This window comes from Balaenoptera ricei, chromosome 12, assembly GCF_028023285.1.
Source record: "Balaenoptera ricei isolate mBalRic1 chromosome 12, mBalRic1.hap2, whole genome shotgun sequence".
Lineage (NCBI taxonomy): Eukaryota > Metazoa > Chordata > Mammalia > Artiodactyla > Balaenopteridae > Balaenoptera > Balaenoptera ricei.
In genome coordinates, this window is record NC_082650.1 from 54,576,587 (window position 1) to 54,594,121 (window position 17,535).

The 17,535-nt window shown below is 42.8% G+C and overlaps 1 protein-coding gene and 1 long non-coding RNA gene across 2 annotated transcripts in view; one reads left to right on the forward strand and one right to left on the reverse strand.

Moving 5' to 3' along the window:
• Window positions 1-17,535, forward strand: part of PREP (prolyl endopeptidase) — a 137,621-nt gene that overhangs the window by 59,967 nt on the left and 60,119 nt on the right. Inside the window, exons 8-9 of the mRNA XM_059941502.1 lie at window positions 8,064-8,255; window positions 12,339-12,536. Of these exons, the coding sequence (XP_059797485.1) occupies window positions 8,064-8,255; window positions 12,339-12,536 (390 nt within the window). The remainder of the gene's footprint in view (window positions 1-8,063; window positions 8,256-12,338; window positions 12,537-17,535) is intronic.
• Window positions 11,617-14,217, reverse strand: LOC132376022 (uncharacterized). Its single transcript, XR_009506200.1, has 3 exons — window positions 13,955-14,217; window positions 13,207-13,690; window positions 11,617-12,593 (listed from the first exon to the last, which is right to left on the reverse strand). It is a non-coding gene; the product is annotated as an uncharacterized LOC132376022 (long non-coding RNA).

Sequence of the window (17,535 nt, forward strand, 5' to 3'; positions counted from 1 at the left end):
TGAATGTTATATTTAGTCATGAAGCAGACATTAATTGGTGCCCACTTTGTGCCAGGCGCTGTGTTGGGTGATGGCAGTGAAGACAGCCCATCCCCGCCGGGTGTGTGCTCCCCGCCGGCTGGACGGAGGCCATGACACGGCCAGTGCACAGCATCAGGTCTTATCAGTCGTGCTGTCATCAAGCATACATGCCCAGGCTCAGAGTTAGGACCTCTCTGGAGTTCGGAAACTCTAGACTCACTTCTCTCTGTTGTCCGTCTTCTTTTTTTTTTTTTTTTTTTTAATATTTATTTATTTATTTGTGTTATTTATTTATTTGGCTGCGTCAGGTCTTAGTTGAGGCACATGGGTTTTTCGTTGCGGCATGCAGGATCTTTTGTTGCAGCACACAGGCTTCTCTCTAGTTGTGGCGCACAGGCTCAGTTGCCCCCGCAGCACGTGGGATCTTAGTTCCCTGACCAGGGATTGAACCTGCGTCCCCTGCATTGGTAGGCGGATTCTTAACCACTGGACCACCGGGAAAATCCCTCTGTTGTCTCTTTTGTTCGTTCTCTTTTCTTTTGGGTTCTTTCATTTTTCTGTGGAAGGTCAGATAACTTTATTCTCTATTTTATAGGATAGTCAGCAGCAAGAGACACTGACCATTTGGCCCTATTCTGAATTAATGTACAACTATATCAGAGGTTTTTAAATAGAATCCGTAGGAAGTAATTGTAAGGTGCAAAGAACTATAAATGTCTAAAATCCTTGTTGTTGGTAACTTAACACCCTTTTTCAGTGTAGCTATCCTTAAAACGGACCTGAAATGGTCTTTGCTCATGTCACAGCACTTATGAAGGGTTTAGGGGGAAAAGATGGGTGATGCTGACATACTGATTTTTGTAAGGAAATAGCAGTTTATCCTATACTTCACCCAGACTTTCACTAACCTGTCTCTCAGGTTTTACCTTTTTTGCTTAATGTTTGATCATTTTCAGCACTCACCATGTGTTCATTTTGATGCTTTCATGTCTTTAAAGAAAACTGGCTTTCTCCTGCATGAGAAATCAATCTACCCTACATGCTAACATAGAACTACAAAAGGAAGCTCAGTGTTTATCAGACACTTAAATTGTTCACTCAGCCATCTCTGGCAGTGCAAGGCAGATGACCTCTTGTTTCTAGGTAGCTGGGACAATTTTGACTCCCATGTTCATGCCTGGTGGGGCTGGACATCTTTTGGAGATGGAGAGGAAAGGAGGAGATAAACATTCAAGAAGCTTGAAACAGATGAGTTGTCTAAAGTTTAGAAAAGTCATCGGGGTGTTAAAAGTCAGACCAACAGAAGGAGGGCTTCTGTGAAAGGCAGGGAATTATTAGAAAATAAGTCTGTGTTTCAGAGTGGGAATGCCAACAACCCAAAAGAATTGGAACGTCGAAAGACAGTATAAAAATAAGAAGCAAAACATGAATTTTGAAGTAAAATATGAAGTACTAGTGATAAAATTAATAATTTTACTAATTTTTAAGTTAGTGATTATAAAGGCTTTTTCTAGGAAAATGGCTATGTGCCCTGAGAGATGGAAACTAGATTTTATTAGTTCGCCGTTAGCAAACAGTGCTGTTCAGAAGCCACATTCCGTTTATTTTTGTCATTTGAAGAATGCTGGGGTTATTTGGGATGGTAGTAAGTATTGTTTATTTAGCATTTCCTGTGTGCCAGGTTCTGAGCTATGCGTGTAGATATTTCACTGTCTTCTTAAACAACCTCTGAGGAGCACATGTTATTCCAAGGAACCTGAGGCTGGTGAGGCCAATTAGCTTTCCTGATGCCATTGAAAGATTCAGACCCAGGTCAGTTGAATTCCATGCCCGAGCTCTAACCATCGCCATGTGGCAGTTGTGACAGAACGAAGGCATCAGGCCAGAGAGGACAGCAGACTTCTGCTCTCCTCAGCCCTAGAGCACGAGCTGTGCGTGCTCTGCATTAGTTACTGTTGTTAGAGGCCAGACCCTCTGTTTTGTCAAACGTAAGCGTACTTTTTTAGCTCCTATCACAAGAGAGCTTACAAAACGTTTTCTAAGCAATGTAGTTAATACCATTGATTTTCAAAGAAAGCAATACAAGTAACGACTTTGCTCTAGGGAAAGCTTCAGATGACTTATTTTAAGCTCGCCTTCACTCAGTAAACAAATCATTCCCCCACCAAGAAGCAGGTTTATAAAAAGTAATTTTAACTTGAATGTGGAGAAGTTTGGGAATCGAATTCTGTTGGCTTCAGAGGGAAGAATACCACTTACAGACAAAAAGACCTCAGAAAAAGTGGGCAAAAAGTGAGATGGTTGGAGAGTCTAGCCACATCTCTTTTTTTTTTTTTTTTTTAATTTTTATTTATTTATTTATTTATGTATGGCTGTGTTGGGTCTTCGTTTCTGTGCGAGGGCTTTCTCCAGTTGCGGCAAGCGGGGGCCACTCTTCATCGCGGTGCGCGGGCCTCTCACTATCGCGGCCTCTCTTGTTGCGGAGCACAGGCTCCAGACGCGCAGGCTCAGTAATTGTGGCTCACGGGCCTAGTTGCTCCGCGGCATGTGGGATCCTCCAAGACCAGGGCTCGAACCCGTGTCCCCTGCACTGGCAGGCAGATTCTCAACCACTGTGCCACCAGGGAAGCCCCCACATCTCTTTTTTTTAAAGTACCTTTCCTATTTCCCATTAAATCAACAGTGTTTTAACGTGTGAATAGCAAAACTGAATGAGCCCCATTGTTCAACTGGAATACCTTTTCTCTTAAATTATCTTGTGGCCAAAGCCTGAGGAGCAAGGGTTTCCGGAGAGCCAAAGGATTTCATGAGTCCTCATTTTAAACATGCTGCCCTGTGAGCCTGTACTTTGAACAGCTTTTCAGATTTTAATGGATTTGTAAAAATCCAGCCACATTCCTAAGTCTGCATGAATATATGACTTGTGTGTATTTATGACTAAAGTTAATGCTTCAGAAATTGGTGGCAGGTAATGACCACAAACTTTTTTATTGTTTTGGTGCTCTTTGGAGCTGGGTTATTTAAAACAAGTGCACCACATCTTCAGGCTCACCTGACTATACAGAGGTACCGAAGGAAATTTCTGCTGTGTTTTGCCTTTGGTGGATGTTTCAGTGACTTTTTTGCAGGCAGGGGGAGGTAGGGTCATAATAAATACCATTGCAATGGCTGAAAGACCTTTTCGGCAGAAACCATAAGATGGTTACTTTGAGAAATAAAGGTTTCACATCAGAAGATGTTTTATTGTCAGGGGAACATATAAAGAATCTGACATTTCCCTGAACCAAGACTCTGTGTCTACAAATGTCACAGTCCAGACAATTGTGTTTCATCATTCTTATTATAAACAAATGTAGCTTTCTGACTATCTGCAAATTTTGCATTGCCAACTAATTTTTTAACTTATTCTTATAAGGAATAGTCTTTGGGTTTCTTTTCCTTTTAAAGTATTGTTTTATGTAAACTAAGATGCAGTTTTCGTTGAATGGATCACCTGCTTTTGAGGTTAGCAGTTTGTCACTGGAAAAAAAAATGTTTGGCTCAGATGCAGAACTTAATTGTTTATGGAAATTAATTGTAAGGATTTCTGTTTGTAGGAGTATAGCAGATGATACACTCTGAATAATCTCCCAATTGAAACAACTGAAATGTTGTAAAAAGTTAATAAAGCATCTTACTAAGTATATTGCTAATTGGCACAAAGGAAGAGAAATCATAAAGACCAAAGACAAAATGAAAGCAGGAGTCCTGGCATGTAAGCTGGATTGTCCCAGAATCTTTCTGCTGGGCATTGAGGCTGAGCTTCCCTTTGGTGGTGGTGCAAGGATTATTGAGAAATAAACCCGCCAGTGTTGGAGCCAGGGAGTAGAGGAGAGGCAGGGTATAGTAAGGAAACCTGCCTTGGAGGTTTGTCTCTACCTTGGAGGCAGGATGTGAATTCTAAAACATGAGAAGGGCTGACCTTCATGTGGGTGCAAGTTGAATTGATTGTCTCAATGAGGTCCAGAAATCCTCATGCCAAGAATTTAATTTAAAGTGCTCCCAGGTTGGTTGCCTCCGAAGAGGCAAACAGAAGCCAAATACAAATCTTGTCTGAAATAGTGTCACTTCAACCCAGGGCTTCAAGAATTCTCGCAGATAGTGTTTCAAGGGAAGTCAGTTCACAATCAGAAATCACAGATCAGATGAAGAAATTCACCAGCATGAGAAGCAGAGCCAGCAGATTCACACCAGAGTGGAATTATCAGATTTCTAACATAAAATAAGTGTGTAAATACACTTTTAAAAATAGTGATGCTGCTTTTTAAAAAATATAAGTGAGAAGCTTGGAAGCATAAGCAAGAAACAAGATATTGTAAATAATGACCAAACCTATTTGGAAGAGGATGAAGTAGAACTTCTAAAAATAAAAAAAGATTAACATTAAAAATTAAGTTATTAGATTAAAGAAGAGATTGGACATAGCTGAAGAGAGAATTAGTGAAAGTGAATATTAAAAGAAGTTACATAGAATGCAGCCCACCAAGAGGTGGAAAGCATATGAGTGGTTAAGAGACACAGAGAAGAGCAAATTGGGGCCATCCACTCTGCAGAAGACAACTGGCCAAAGACGTAAAAATGAAAATGATGTAGCTGTCTTAATATCCAAGTAGACTTCAAAGCAAAATGCATTACTAGAGATAAAACTCTATAATCATAAAAGGTTCAATTCAGTTTTATTTAGATATAATAATTCTAACTGTGTATATATCTAAGAGCATGATTTCAAAATACAGAGAGTAAAAGTTAACAGAAATACAAATAATAATGGACAAATCTACAATCATAGAGAAACATTTTAACAGACCTTTTCTTTGACTGATAGAAAAAATGGCCCTCTAAATCAGTAAATATATAGATTTGAACAAAAGATTAACAAATTACTTAGTAGACATTCTTAGCATATCACAGGGAAAGTCTGCAAAATACACATTCTTTTTGGTCACATACAGGAACATTTTAAAATCATTTAAGAAAAAAAAAAATTAGGCCACAAAGCTTTTCTCAACAGATTTAAAAAGATTGAAATCATACAGAGTATGTTCTTTGTGTACAGTAAGATTTAACCAGAAGTCAGTAACAATAACCAGAGGATGAATAATCTCACAAACATAATGTAAGGTCAGATATCAAGAATAGAAAGAAATCAGACACAAAAGAATACATGTGGTATGGTTTCATTCCATTAGAAGTTCAAAAATGAGGCAAAATTAGACTATAGTGTTTGTGGCTGCATGTTAAGGCAGAAAACGAACAAAGAAAAATAAGAAAATGATTATCATAAAAGGGTGATAATTTCCTTCAGGAGGGAGGGGGCTTGTTCAGAGCATCATAGCACAAGAAGTTCCTTCTTGTTCTGTCATCAAAAATATATCAACTGTCCTTAAGTGCTTATTCTTCCAGATGAACTTCAGAATGATGTTGTCAGATTCCCTAAAAAGCTCATTTGGATTTTGGAATTGGAATTGTGTTAAATTTGTAGATTTCTTCTGGAATTATTTGCACCTTTGAAATACTGAGTCTTCCTATCTAGGGATATGGTATGTGTTTCCAGTTATCCAGGTTTTGTTTGTTGTGGTTGTTGTTTTTTAAGATTCCTTAGAAAAATTTTAGAGCTTTTCTCATAGAGTCCACATTTCTTGTTAAGCACATTCTTAAGTATTCGTTAATTTTACTTCTAATGTAAATGAGGTCCCCCGTCCCCACCATGTTTTCCAACTGGTATTGCTAACATGTGGGAAAGCTGTAGATTTTTTTTTAACTGCCTATCTTATTATTAGTTTTAATTCCAGCCGTTTATTTTAAAATAATATTTGTTGAGGTTTTTGTTGTAGGGTAGGTATTAGTCACTTTATAATAATTTTCACATTTACTTACTGTTTCTCATCTACAGTTGAGAAAATGAGGCTCAGCAAGGGATAAAGAGATTGTTCAAGGTCACACAGCTAAATTGTCGTTGGAGCTGGGGTTTTAATTCAGTTATATCTAACTGAAAAACTCTCTACCATGGGATTATATTTTCCCTGATTAATTTAATTCAACAACAAATGATATAAAGATATTATGTTATAGAGATGAATGAGACAATGAATGTAAAATCGCCAGTAATATAAATGAACTATCCAAATTAATGTAGCAATTTCATTGTGAAATCGAAGGTAGGAGATTAATTGGAGAATAGCTGAGATCTGGCATTGCCTTTGAGCGGTTTAGAAGTCATAGAGCTTTTTATTTATAAAATTTTTGAGATGTCCTCTAAACATTTATGTCTGATACGTTATGAACCAGATGTCTTCCCAGTGGACTTTTTTTTTTTTAATAGTAAAAGTGACACTTAGTGAGCCGTTTAAATGATGATGATGGTGGACACATTTAAGATTTCTTTGTAGTGGTGACCTTCTCCCGACTAGTTCTTAGAACAGAAGGACTGGAAAGTGTTCGTCCTTGCATTCAACACCAATTTTATTTTGCACCTTTGAAGGTGCCCCTCTGTCTGGGTGCTGAGTATTAAATAGTGAATAAAAAAGACAAATTATAAACAAGCAAATTAGGTACAGTTGACCCTTGAACCACTTGGAGGTTACAGTTGGCCCCCTGCATACATGGGCCCTCTGCATCCATGGATTCAACCAACTGCAGATCATGTAGTACTGCAGTGTTTACTATTGAAAATAACCCCCTATAAGGGAACCCACGCAATTCAAACCCATGTTGTTCAAGGCTCAGGTGTATGTATCTTGAGAGAAGTGCTGTGAAGAAATGATCTGGGTGCAGGTGAGAGGTACCTAGCCATTTTGAGAGTAGGGTAGGCAAGGGAAACAGCTTGTGACAAGGCCCTGAAGTGAAGCATGTCTTAAGGAACCTAACAGAGGCCAGTGTTGCCAGAGGGCAGGGAGTGAGGCAAAAGTTGGAACATCTGAGGTTAGCCAAGTGGGCAAGGACTGTAACATGCAGGACCATGGAGACCGAAAGAAGGAATTTGGACTTTATTATTCAAAGAGCAGTGGGGAGGGCTTCCCTGGTGGCGCAGTGGTTGAGAGTCTGCCTGCCAATGCAGGGGACACGGGTTCGAGCCCTGGTCTGGGAAGATCCCACATGCCGCGGAGCGACTGGGCCCGTGAGCCACAACTACTGAGCCTGCGCGTCTGGAGCCTGTGCTCGGCAACAAGAGAGGCCGCGATAGTGAGAGGCCCGCGCACCGCGATGAAGAGTGGCCCCCGCTCGCCACAACTAGAGAAAGCCCTCGCACAGAAACGAAGACCCAACACAGCCTAAATAAATAAATTAAAAAAAAAAAAAGAGCAGTGGGGACATTTCTAGGAAGGGTACCAACAGGGACCAATTTAGGATATTAAGACGTGGTGGTGGCTGGTACCGAGAAGAACAAGAGTGGCAGTGGGCAGAGCAGGTGGGAAGCTGATGCTGCAGACCAGGGTGTCCCAGCCACGTACTGACATCGGGGGCTAGCTGACTCTTTGTCCAAGGGGTATCCTGTGCCTTGAAGCAGCATCTCTGGCCTCTTCCCACTAGATGCCCGTAGTAGCCCTCCTCTCACTTTCCAAGTTGTAACAACCCAAAGGTCTGCAGACATTTCCAGAAGTCCGCTGGTGGGGGTGAGATCATCCCCCGTTGTGAGCCACTGCTCATAACCAGAGGGAAATAAAGACCTGGGGTGGAGTGATGGCAGTAGAGGTAGAAAGACATGCTCGGATTTGAGACCCTCTCAGGTAGAAGGGGATGTGCCGGATTATGCGGGGTAATGGGCTGAGAGAATTCTCCACTCTCCTTCATTGCCAGGTTTTTCTGGAAAAACTTCCTTTGCGTTATTTGGAAACCTTAAAATTCACCCACATTCGTCCTCGCTCTTTCTCATGCCTTAGGTCTTCCAAATATTGTGTCTGCTTTGTGTTCCATAGACAGAAAAGATCCATTCCCCCCACTACATACAAACCACACCATTTCAAACCCTGGAGAGGTGACAGAGGTGCTTGGTCTCTCACCAGGAATCCTGAAGTGGGTGAAACTGATCGACAACTTCGAAGGGGAATATGACTATGTAACCAACGAGGGCACGGTGTTCACGTTCAAGACAAATCGCCATTCTCCCAACTACCGCCTGATCAACATTGACTTCACAGATCCCGAGGAGTCCAAGTGGAAGGTGCTTGTTCCTGAGCATGAGAAAGACGTCTTAGGTAAGAGTACATGCTGCTTGGAAGTTGTGCTTTTGTTTCTGATAAGAACGTCAAGAAGTTGGTGCATCTCTCATTCTCTGGTGACCGGTTACAAGGTGAAGAACCTTCAACCTCTAATTGTGAAATGTCTCAATAGCGCAACCAGGTGTTTACTGTGTGACATCTTTGTAGTTAGTACAATACTGTGTGGGGTCTTCAAAAAATTGTGAAGGTGTGAATCCAGACCTTCAAAGGTAGTGCTTTTTTTTTTTTTTAAAAATATCGGCTGTCTTTGTGTAGTTATTGTCTGATAATAAGCACTAATGTTTAGTTTTTTTAAATCATTTGGATTCAGAATCCTTAGCTTTTAGCTTCTGAATAACCTTTGGCTGTTTATATTACACCTATTGTAGATCTTAGGGTGGATTTACAGTCCTCTTACCGGAAAAGAGAAGAGACTCTTGTCAGAGTTAATTGAAATACATTGCACTTGCTGCTGTGTGCAATGCACTACAGTAACCTCTTGAGAGCCTCACCTCTTTATCTCTCATGTGTCAGAGTGCCTTTAAGTTCCCATTACTGATTTTCTTGGTGATTTTCCAAAAATGATATACTGCTTTATAAGTTACTTCTTGCCTGAAAGCTGGATTTGATTTAAAATGAGACTCTCTAATTTTGTTACACTTTTTGACACAAAAGGAGAGTCGAGTACGTTCAAGCCAGTGAAGAGTTTGCTTGTGGAGGTGAACTTCTGCTGATGGGTTGAATGGGGATAAAATCTAGGGCCATCCCCAAATGGGAAGGTGTAGGGTGTATATAATTAGGAAAATAATTCCTTTTGAGAGCTGCAGAGTGGCCCAGTGTCACATAAAGCAGTCCTGACATGGGTTTTTCAGTGAATTTAAAGCACAGGTATTGGAGTCAGATCCAGGTACACATCCTGGAAAAGTAAGGACCCCTTCCCCACTGGCTCAAGGCAGTGTGCTCTGTGCCTGCAGATATTTCAGCCTGGCCTTGCTTAGCGGGTAGAGCGGAAGGTGGGCAGATGATTATAGCTGAGTCTCTGAGTGCTTCCTGAGGGCGCTCCTGCCGGGCCCTTGCTTGGGCAGTTCCCTTGGCCCTGGAGGAAGCACTGCTCTGGGTGTTTGTCTGGGATCCCCTTCACCCCTGGGCTTCTGGCTCATCCCTCCGCCCGCTTCTGTAAAGAGGTCTCCAACACCTCAGGCAGTTCTGTCAGACAGGACCCAAGGCAGCCCCATCCATGCTCTTTCCTACACAACCCCCATTTGCAGCCCCAGGGCAGCAGCCCGTCCCAGGCTCTTCCACAGTCCACACGTGCTTCTCAGCTTTGGATTAGGCACCGGTGCTCTGTCTCTCTCTGGCTGGGGTTTTCCCCAGCGGGGAGGGGGACTTACAGCATGACAGGGGCTCTTTCCAAGGAAATCGCTTCACCTGTCTCCTCAAAACCTTCCATTCACTCTCTGACCCTTGTATATTTGGATGAGGGACCCACGAGTCCTAGAACAGGTTTTCTGCCTTTTCCTTTAACACCTTCATGCGACTTTGGTAACCTGATGACTTCTGTCCAAACTGAGACAGAATGTCCCCCCCTAAGGGTGGTAAGAGCCAGCATTTAGTGAGTGCTTCCTAAGTGCCACAGGAGGCTGCCTTTTCCTTTAACACCTTCATGCGACTTTGGTAACCTGATGACTTCTGTCCAAACTGAGACAGAATGTCCCCCCCTAAGGGTGGTAAGAGCCAGCATTTAGTGAGTGCTTCCTAAGTGCCACAGGAGGGGCCCTCATGCCTGGTGGGTCCAAGGGAGACTTGGTGGCACACGTCTTCCTGAAGAGTGAGTGCCCTGGGTGTTTTTCAGGTTTGAGTCAGGTTGGAACAGTGATTCTTATGTAGGGAACCATCAGAGATGTAAATATTTCCCAAGGCATGTGAATTTTCTGCCTTTTAAAGCCCCCCTAAAGCAGTTTTAACTCTACCTTAAGGTGACATCCTATCTCACTTGCAGATCTAATGAAATGCAAATCAAGGTTATATTTTTATAACCTTTCCTCTAAAAGGTTATAAGTTCTTTAGACTGGAAAGGGGAAACCTTCCATATTCACAGAACTCATCAATTCAAAGAGAAGCACAGTTGAATTTGCAGTGTGTCATTAGCACAGAATGCCCTATTGAGAATAGAAACTAGAGATGAGTCACAAAGTACAGCTGTAAAGTCAGAGCTTTTATTAACGACAGTCTACAAATCACCTTGTCCTTTTCTTATTCACTTTGTTTTAGAATTCTGATGTGCTCGTAGTTAACACAGATGGATTATTTTTGGACAGAAATAATTTACTTCAGTTTTTTTTCCCCTTACTTTCCTTAAAACATTAAAGCCACATGAAATATATTGCCTGATTGAAGCACTTAAAAAGTCGTATTGGGTGAGCAAATTACTTTCAGGTGTAAGCGTTCTTCCTTATAGCCTGACGAGGAAAAGTTCGCGGTAGCGATCTAAACCACCCGTCGGACCTGAGGCCCCTGGTGATCCTCAGAGCTGCCTCTGGCCGGTGTCTTGTTGATCACTGATAACGTTATATGCGTGAACCTGTAGTTTCTTGGGTTTAAAAATAAGTAGTGTCAAGAGCCCCTTGCCCTGCGTCCCACCATGAAGCCCAAGGAAGGCTTTTCTTTTCCGCGCGCTAGAGCTGTTCCCTGCAGGCCTGTCCTCGCTTCCATTTACTAAAGCATCTCTCCCTCTGGATGGCCTGTCCTTAGCGCTGGCCCATCTCGTCCACAGCACTGCGGATTGTGCTTGGTGCCTGCCCCCCTGCTTTCTCCTTTCCTCCTCTGCTCACTCACCTCCACTCTCCCAGCTCCGTCTCGGACGGTACCATCACTGAAGCTGCAGCCCTGGACACCGAGGGGCCTCGTGTCTCTGCCTCATTTTCTTCTCCCCGCACTTGCCACGTCCTGGTGAGTCTTCCTGGGAGATGCCTTTTGTTTCTTTGCCCCCTTCTCCAGACTTTATCCCCAGCTTGATGTGGTGTTGTGCCCGGCTTCTTACAGGTGTGTGTTCGGGTCTCCCCTCCACCCTCTGTGCACCTCTGTTGTTCTCTGGTCAGTCGTCGGATGCATACATCTGATGTCATCTTTATGTGTGTCACCCTTCTCTCCAACAGTAGCTCCTCAGTAACGGCTGAGTCAGAAAGGCCTAAACTCCCCCCTACCTCGCTCACCCAGTCCCCCATCAAACCACCACTACTGCCCCCCCAACCCCCGAATGGAACAGCGGTTTTCTTCTTCTTGAAAATGGATCTCTGCCTCGTTCTTTCTCCCAGTCTCCCTCCCTCCCTCCCTCCCTCCCTCCCTTCCTGCTGTTGGTTCATTCATGTTCCTTTTCTCTCTCCTCATCCCCAGCTCTGGCCTTCATTCCTTGAGTCATGTTTTCCCACCTTCTCGTCCCCCAGAGAGCTGTCCTGTTCCCGACACCACCAGGCCCCCCGCCTTCACACCCCTGCCCTCCAGACATAATTCAGCATTTGCTCAAGGGCTCTCTCTTATTTTGGGTCCCAACCAACCACTCACTCACCCTTGTTTACAAGTTACTACTTGTATTTTTATGCGATTGTGTCTCAAGGACAGAAATGACCTCATCTTCTTGCTGGTCCGTCCAGCACCCTGCAGGATATCTGGCACATACATGTACATTTACATTTAATACGGTTTTGTTGAGTAAACAATCCTGACAGATGTGGATCATGATTCGGGCTTTGTTGTTTTCCTTCTTATACCTCCTATAGCATGATATTGGACACAAAATAGGTAAGCAGGGTTATTTGTATTACACACGTTATCTAGATCATCAAAAGCTCCTGGCCCCAGGTGGAGAATATCTTGTTACCTCTGGAGATGACGGTGACAGTGATTTATTAAAGGGATACGCTGAAAACATGATGCATGATTGACACCAATTATAAAATCACTTGCAAGTCTCACTGCCGCAGAGCACAGTGTAGAACTCAAGAACTATTGTTCGGTGAAATGAATATGTTTTGGGCTAATTTTCAAAACTACATTATGCTTTATCTGTCGTTATCTTTTCAGAGTGGGTAGCTTGCGTCAGGTCCAACTTTTTGGTGTTATGCTACCTCCATAACGTAAAGAACATTCTGCAGCTTCACGACCTAGCCACCGGTGCTCTCCTCAAGACCTTCCCGCTTGAGGTCGGCAGCGTCGTGGGGTACAGCGGTCAGAAGAAGGACACCGAAATCTTCTATCAGTTTACTTCCTTTTTATCGCCAGGTGAGAGTCTTTCCACCAACGTTGTCCAATTTAAAAGTCAGACTCACGTTTGGGTTTCTTTTGAGAAATAGAAATATAATGCTGTGTTATTGAAAATCACATATGCTGTATTACAGCCAAAATTACTTAGTGGGAATAAAACAGTAAAACAGACCCTCAGAACAAAGGGAAACATGAACACCTAAAACTGCACTCTCGTTATTCTTATATCCTGAGTCTCTCTTCCAGGGACAGGACCATCTGTTGTTCTAGGTTGATTTGAAAAATTAGTATGAACAAGTATAACCTTAGAGTCAGCCTTTGGTCTACAAAACACACACAGTGCAAATAACTAAAAGTGTTAAATAAAAATCTGTAGTCACATCTGACATTAATAAATTGTTTTAAAACTGAGAATAAATTCTGCTCTTGTTAAACTGGATTAAAATATAATTGTGAAAGTTTAGTCTTACATCCTATGGGGGGGGAATTTGTTACTTGGTTCTAGTAGAAAAGGAAACACTTGTAAATTGCAATTTTATGGTATCAGTTAATTTTCCCCAAAGTAAACATAGCTCTCTGCATAACATTTTTTTTTAAGTTGGTCACACTCATTTTGCTTGTTTTGGTTTTTTCCCGTTTCTCCACTTGGCTGCAGTGTTTCTGTTATAGCCGAAGCCGTAACACATACCCTGATTTGTCCCAGGAGCCTGGCTCAGTTGGCAGTTCGCAGTTGACTGGGTAGACCCTATCCTGAAAGCAATCTGGCTGAAAAGATGTCTGCACTTTCCTTGTTTGTTTTTTTTGAGCTCCTTCATCGTCCTTTTTGTCCTACCCCGTTTTGTTGCAATAGTTTGGTCCTCAGCAAATAAAGCAGACATAGGGGAGAGCCCAGCAGGTGCGGAAGTGGCTTGTTCTCCTCCTGGGGTTTGGCAGATGACAGTGATGCCTGATCCACTTTTTTTTTCGTGCCTCAGAGTCACAGAGCAGGCAGTCTTTAAGGAATCTTATCGTCGTGACAGGTTGCCGTCAGGGTTATTAAAACCAAAAGAATGATACTCTGTACGTAGGACTGATGGTACATCTGGAACACCTAGCAAGCTTTTCTTGCCCATGTGCCTTTCAGAGGATCTCACAGAGATGTGGAAACCATGCCCAGGGCCAGGAGTCTGGAACTGAAAGGTCAAGAACCTCATGTCAGGGTGTCTCGAGCCTCACCCCTCCTCCCCTGGGGCTTGGGGGACAGTGGCAGCCAGTGCACAGGAACCAAGAGAAATAGCTTTCCTCCAGATAGCCATTGTCAACCACTGCCGCGGGATCCACACTTTATTCCCTCAACTTACACTGGTTCCGGAAATTTTACTTTGGAAAACCTCATAGCCTTTAAACAGTGATAATGGATAAAGGGCAATGAAGAGAACAGAGCAGGGCTGACTTACCTGCTCTTCATAAAAGCCAGTGTCCCCAAAGGCCTGTAAACCACCTTCAGTGACCCCATGTGGCCATTTATTTCAGGAACAAGTTCATCATTACCCAGGAATGAAAGGGCTCATTGTCCCAGCGTAAAATGATGAGTTCTGTACCAAGCAGTGAAATACTATCCGTGACTGTGGCCGTGAAGTTTGGAAAGAGAAGTGCGTTGTTAGTTCTGTATGGCCAGGCAGCTCCTGAGCAAGCTTTAATTCGTCACTGCAGTGCTTTGTTCTTCTCCTTCGTCTTTTCTTATACATTTTGCCTCCTGCTTTTTCTTTTCTCTCCTTCATGTAATCTGATATCTAAAACCAGAGAACGGGGCTTCCAGACTCAGGCCTTCTTATCCAAATGTAAAAATGGCCATCAGATAATTGAACTAGATTCCTTGAAAGCAGGAATGGCAGTGTGTACATATCCACACCCACATACGTGCATGTCCGCTCAAAGGCTGTCTGGCGCTGGTCTCTGAAGATTGGCTGTCCACTACTGCAGTAAACAGCAGAGACACTAAATTATAAATAAAGCCCTGGGGACAAAAATACCTGCAGTGCCAGCTGCTGTGGACACGTGGTACGTCTGGCAGGTGAACACCAGCTGCCTCTTTCCCATGGAGGTACACGGCGAAGACACGTCTTGAGCCAAGCCATTTGTACCTTGAGTCGCACTTGGAAGAAAAGCGGCAGCCAGGGCAGTTTGGAGCATGATGCACTTATTCCCTGTGGCTCAGACCACTTAGTGGTCGAGCCGACTGATTCTGTACTCATGAAACCTTAGAGGGCTGTCTAAGGCTCACTCCAGACTTGCGTGTGTTGTGATAATCCAGTATAGGCGTCCCAGTTGCATGGCTCTGAGAGACAGGGAGAAGAAATCAAAGAACCTTTCCCAGGCTCTTTGGGAAAGGCATAAAACTGTTTCAAGACTTCTATTTTTTTTAGAGCAGTTTTAGGTCCACGGCAAACCTGAAGGGCTGGTACAGAGATTTCCTGTGCACTCTCTGCCCCACACATGCACTGCCTTCGCCGTCATCAGCATCCCTGCTACAGGGCACATCCCCTGTGGCAACGGGTGAACCTGCATGGGCACACATCATAGTTGCCCGAAGTCCGTGACTTACCTTAGGAGTCACTCTTGGTGCCGTACATTCTGAGTTTGGAGAAATGTATGATGACGTGTATCCATCATTATGATACCATGCAGAGTATTTTCAGCGCCCTTAAAAGCCTCTGTGCTCTGCCCTTTTCATCCCTTCCCCCCGCCAAGCCCCTGGCAGCCACTGACTGATCTTTTCACTATCTCCGTAGCTTTGCCTTTTCCAGAATGTCATGTAGTGGACTTATAGATTATGTAGCCTTTTCAGATTGGCTCCTTCACTTAGTTATTTGAGTTTAAGGTTGTTCCGTGGCTTGATGGCTTATTTCTTTTCAGCACTGAGTAATATTCCATTGCTTGGTTGTCCCCCAGTTTATTTACACATTCACCTACTGAAGGACATCTTGGTTGCTTCCAACTTTTGGCAGTCATTAATAAAGCTGCTGTAAACATCTGTGTACAGGTTCTTGTGTGGACATGTTTTCGACGCCATTGGGTAAATAACCAAGGAGTGCAAACAATTTTTCAGAGACTTGTTTTAGTTTGTGTTTTTTTTTTCTTTTAATAACCTTAAAACCCAACCTCTAATCGGATGAAACAGTATCTACATGGGTCATCTTCACAAAGTTCTTTTGCCTTCTTTTTGCATATCCGATTTTCCAGATTCCTCTGATGATTCTTTTGCAACCTCTAGGTTTGCCCCTTCCTCCTAACTCCCATTTCTTTCACCTCCTTACATTTATTCAGATTATATATAGCAGGAATATTCGAACTGATCGTCCCTGCCTCTTTCCTATTGCTAGAATAGCCTTGTTAAAACACTGTTTTCATCAGGAGACCCATCTTCTCAAGTCCAGACACCTCGTGTGGTCTTAAGGGAATTCCATAATTCAGTTCTCTTTTGCCCTTAAACTTTGAAATTATTCCCCAGAGATCACCTGACCAGTCCTCTCTGATTCATGATTCTAGGATGGTTTCTCCAATCCCTTCCCCACTGCTTGTACTTAAGCAAACCAATTCAGACAGGACACAAAGCATCATTAGACTATAGGAATTCATGTTACAGTGTGACTGACCCCGATGGATCTATAAATAGAAAGTATCCATCAAATATATTAAGTACCAGTACCTTTAGATTTAACCCAGCCTCCCCCAAGGTGCCACTTCTGCCCCAAACAGAAGAATTAAAGTCAGGCACTTGGCACCCTTTCTCCCAAGAGTAGCCAGCCCGTGTCCTATACTTATTTCATTCTGCTGTTGGAGGCTTTGATGTCTAAATTTTTCTAGATAAACAGGCATTTAGAGTGTGTTTCCTACTCATTGTCTTTCACTGGGGTCACTGCCCCAGTAACTGGTCAGAGCTGGGAATCCTGGCTCCAGGGTCCTTTGTCGTTCATTGTAGTCCAGGTAACAGTGATGCCAGGGTGATGCCAGGGTGAGTCCAGTGCTCAAATGGCACATGCTTGTTCTGCAATCTCTTGTTGTCGTTGTTGTTTGGTCTGGAGTTTTTTTTCAAGGATTCAGATGCTTTTTGTGTTTGGATGAAGTGGCCAGGTACACTAATGAAGAAGCTCTTCAAAAATTAACATACGTGTGAAGATAGCAATTTGCCCTCAAGATTACGTTTATCTGGGCAAGTACAGTATTCAGTGTACCTGGTGATTTAGCATGTATGCCCAGAGTGTAGTCTGGAAGTATTTTATATATAAAGACATATTCCAACAAATACCCAACTGTAACTTAAACTAAGAAAGCCAGGACTTCGGTCATGTTACACATCTCCCCACTGTCAATGTTAATCATATTCCCTATTATAAACCTTAAAATAATTTGTAAGCATGAGAATTGAGATAACATTCATAGGGGTTAGCAGTCCTGTTGTTAAGGAATCTGAATGTATTACTCTTTGCCAGTGGGGGGCAGGGTGCTGTTTCTCAGCTGTTAGTGAAGTTCATCCGTACACAGAGGAGCTGCAAAGAAAGCAAGCTGCCATTTTAACACATGATCAATCGATTTGAATGTGCCCTGTGGGAGTACCGCTTAGTTTCTGGTTTTCCAGCAAGTATCAGGATCTCTAAATTGATTTTTCATATACTTGACAGCATATGTTTAAAGTATTCTGTGGGAGGGCTCCTTCCACACCAGCCACTCCAGATGACTAATTCTGTTTCATAAACTATAGCAATGTTGTTGTTTTCAAACAGTAATGATTCGTCTTACTTATTGTTTCTTTGGTTTAGTTCTTGAATGCTAGAGTGTAGTAGCGTTAAATTAAGGAAATGGAATTTTAATTAGTGGTTAAAATAAGCTAAAATGTTATGCTGTGTGTTCCTCAATCTGTGTTGTGCACAATTACTGGGATAATCAAAATTTTAAAGGCAAGTCCAAAAGGCTACCCTAAAAGGCTGTCTTTGGTCCTTGATTGCTATCCACATGTGTGTCCACAGATGGGTGGGTA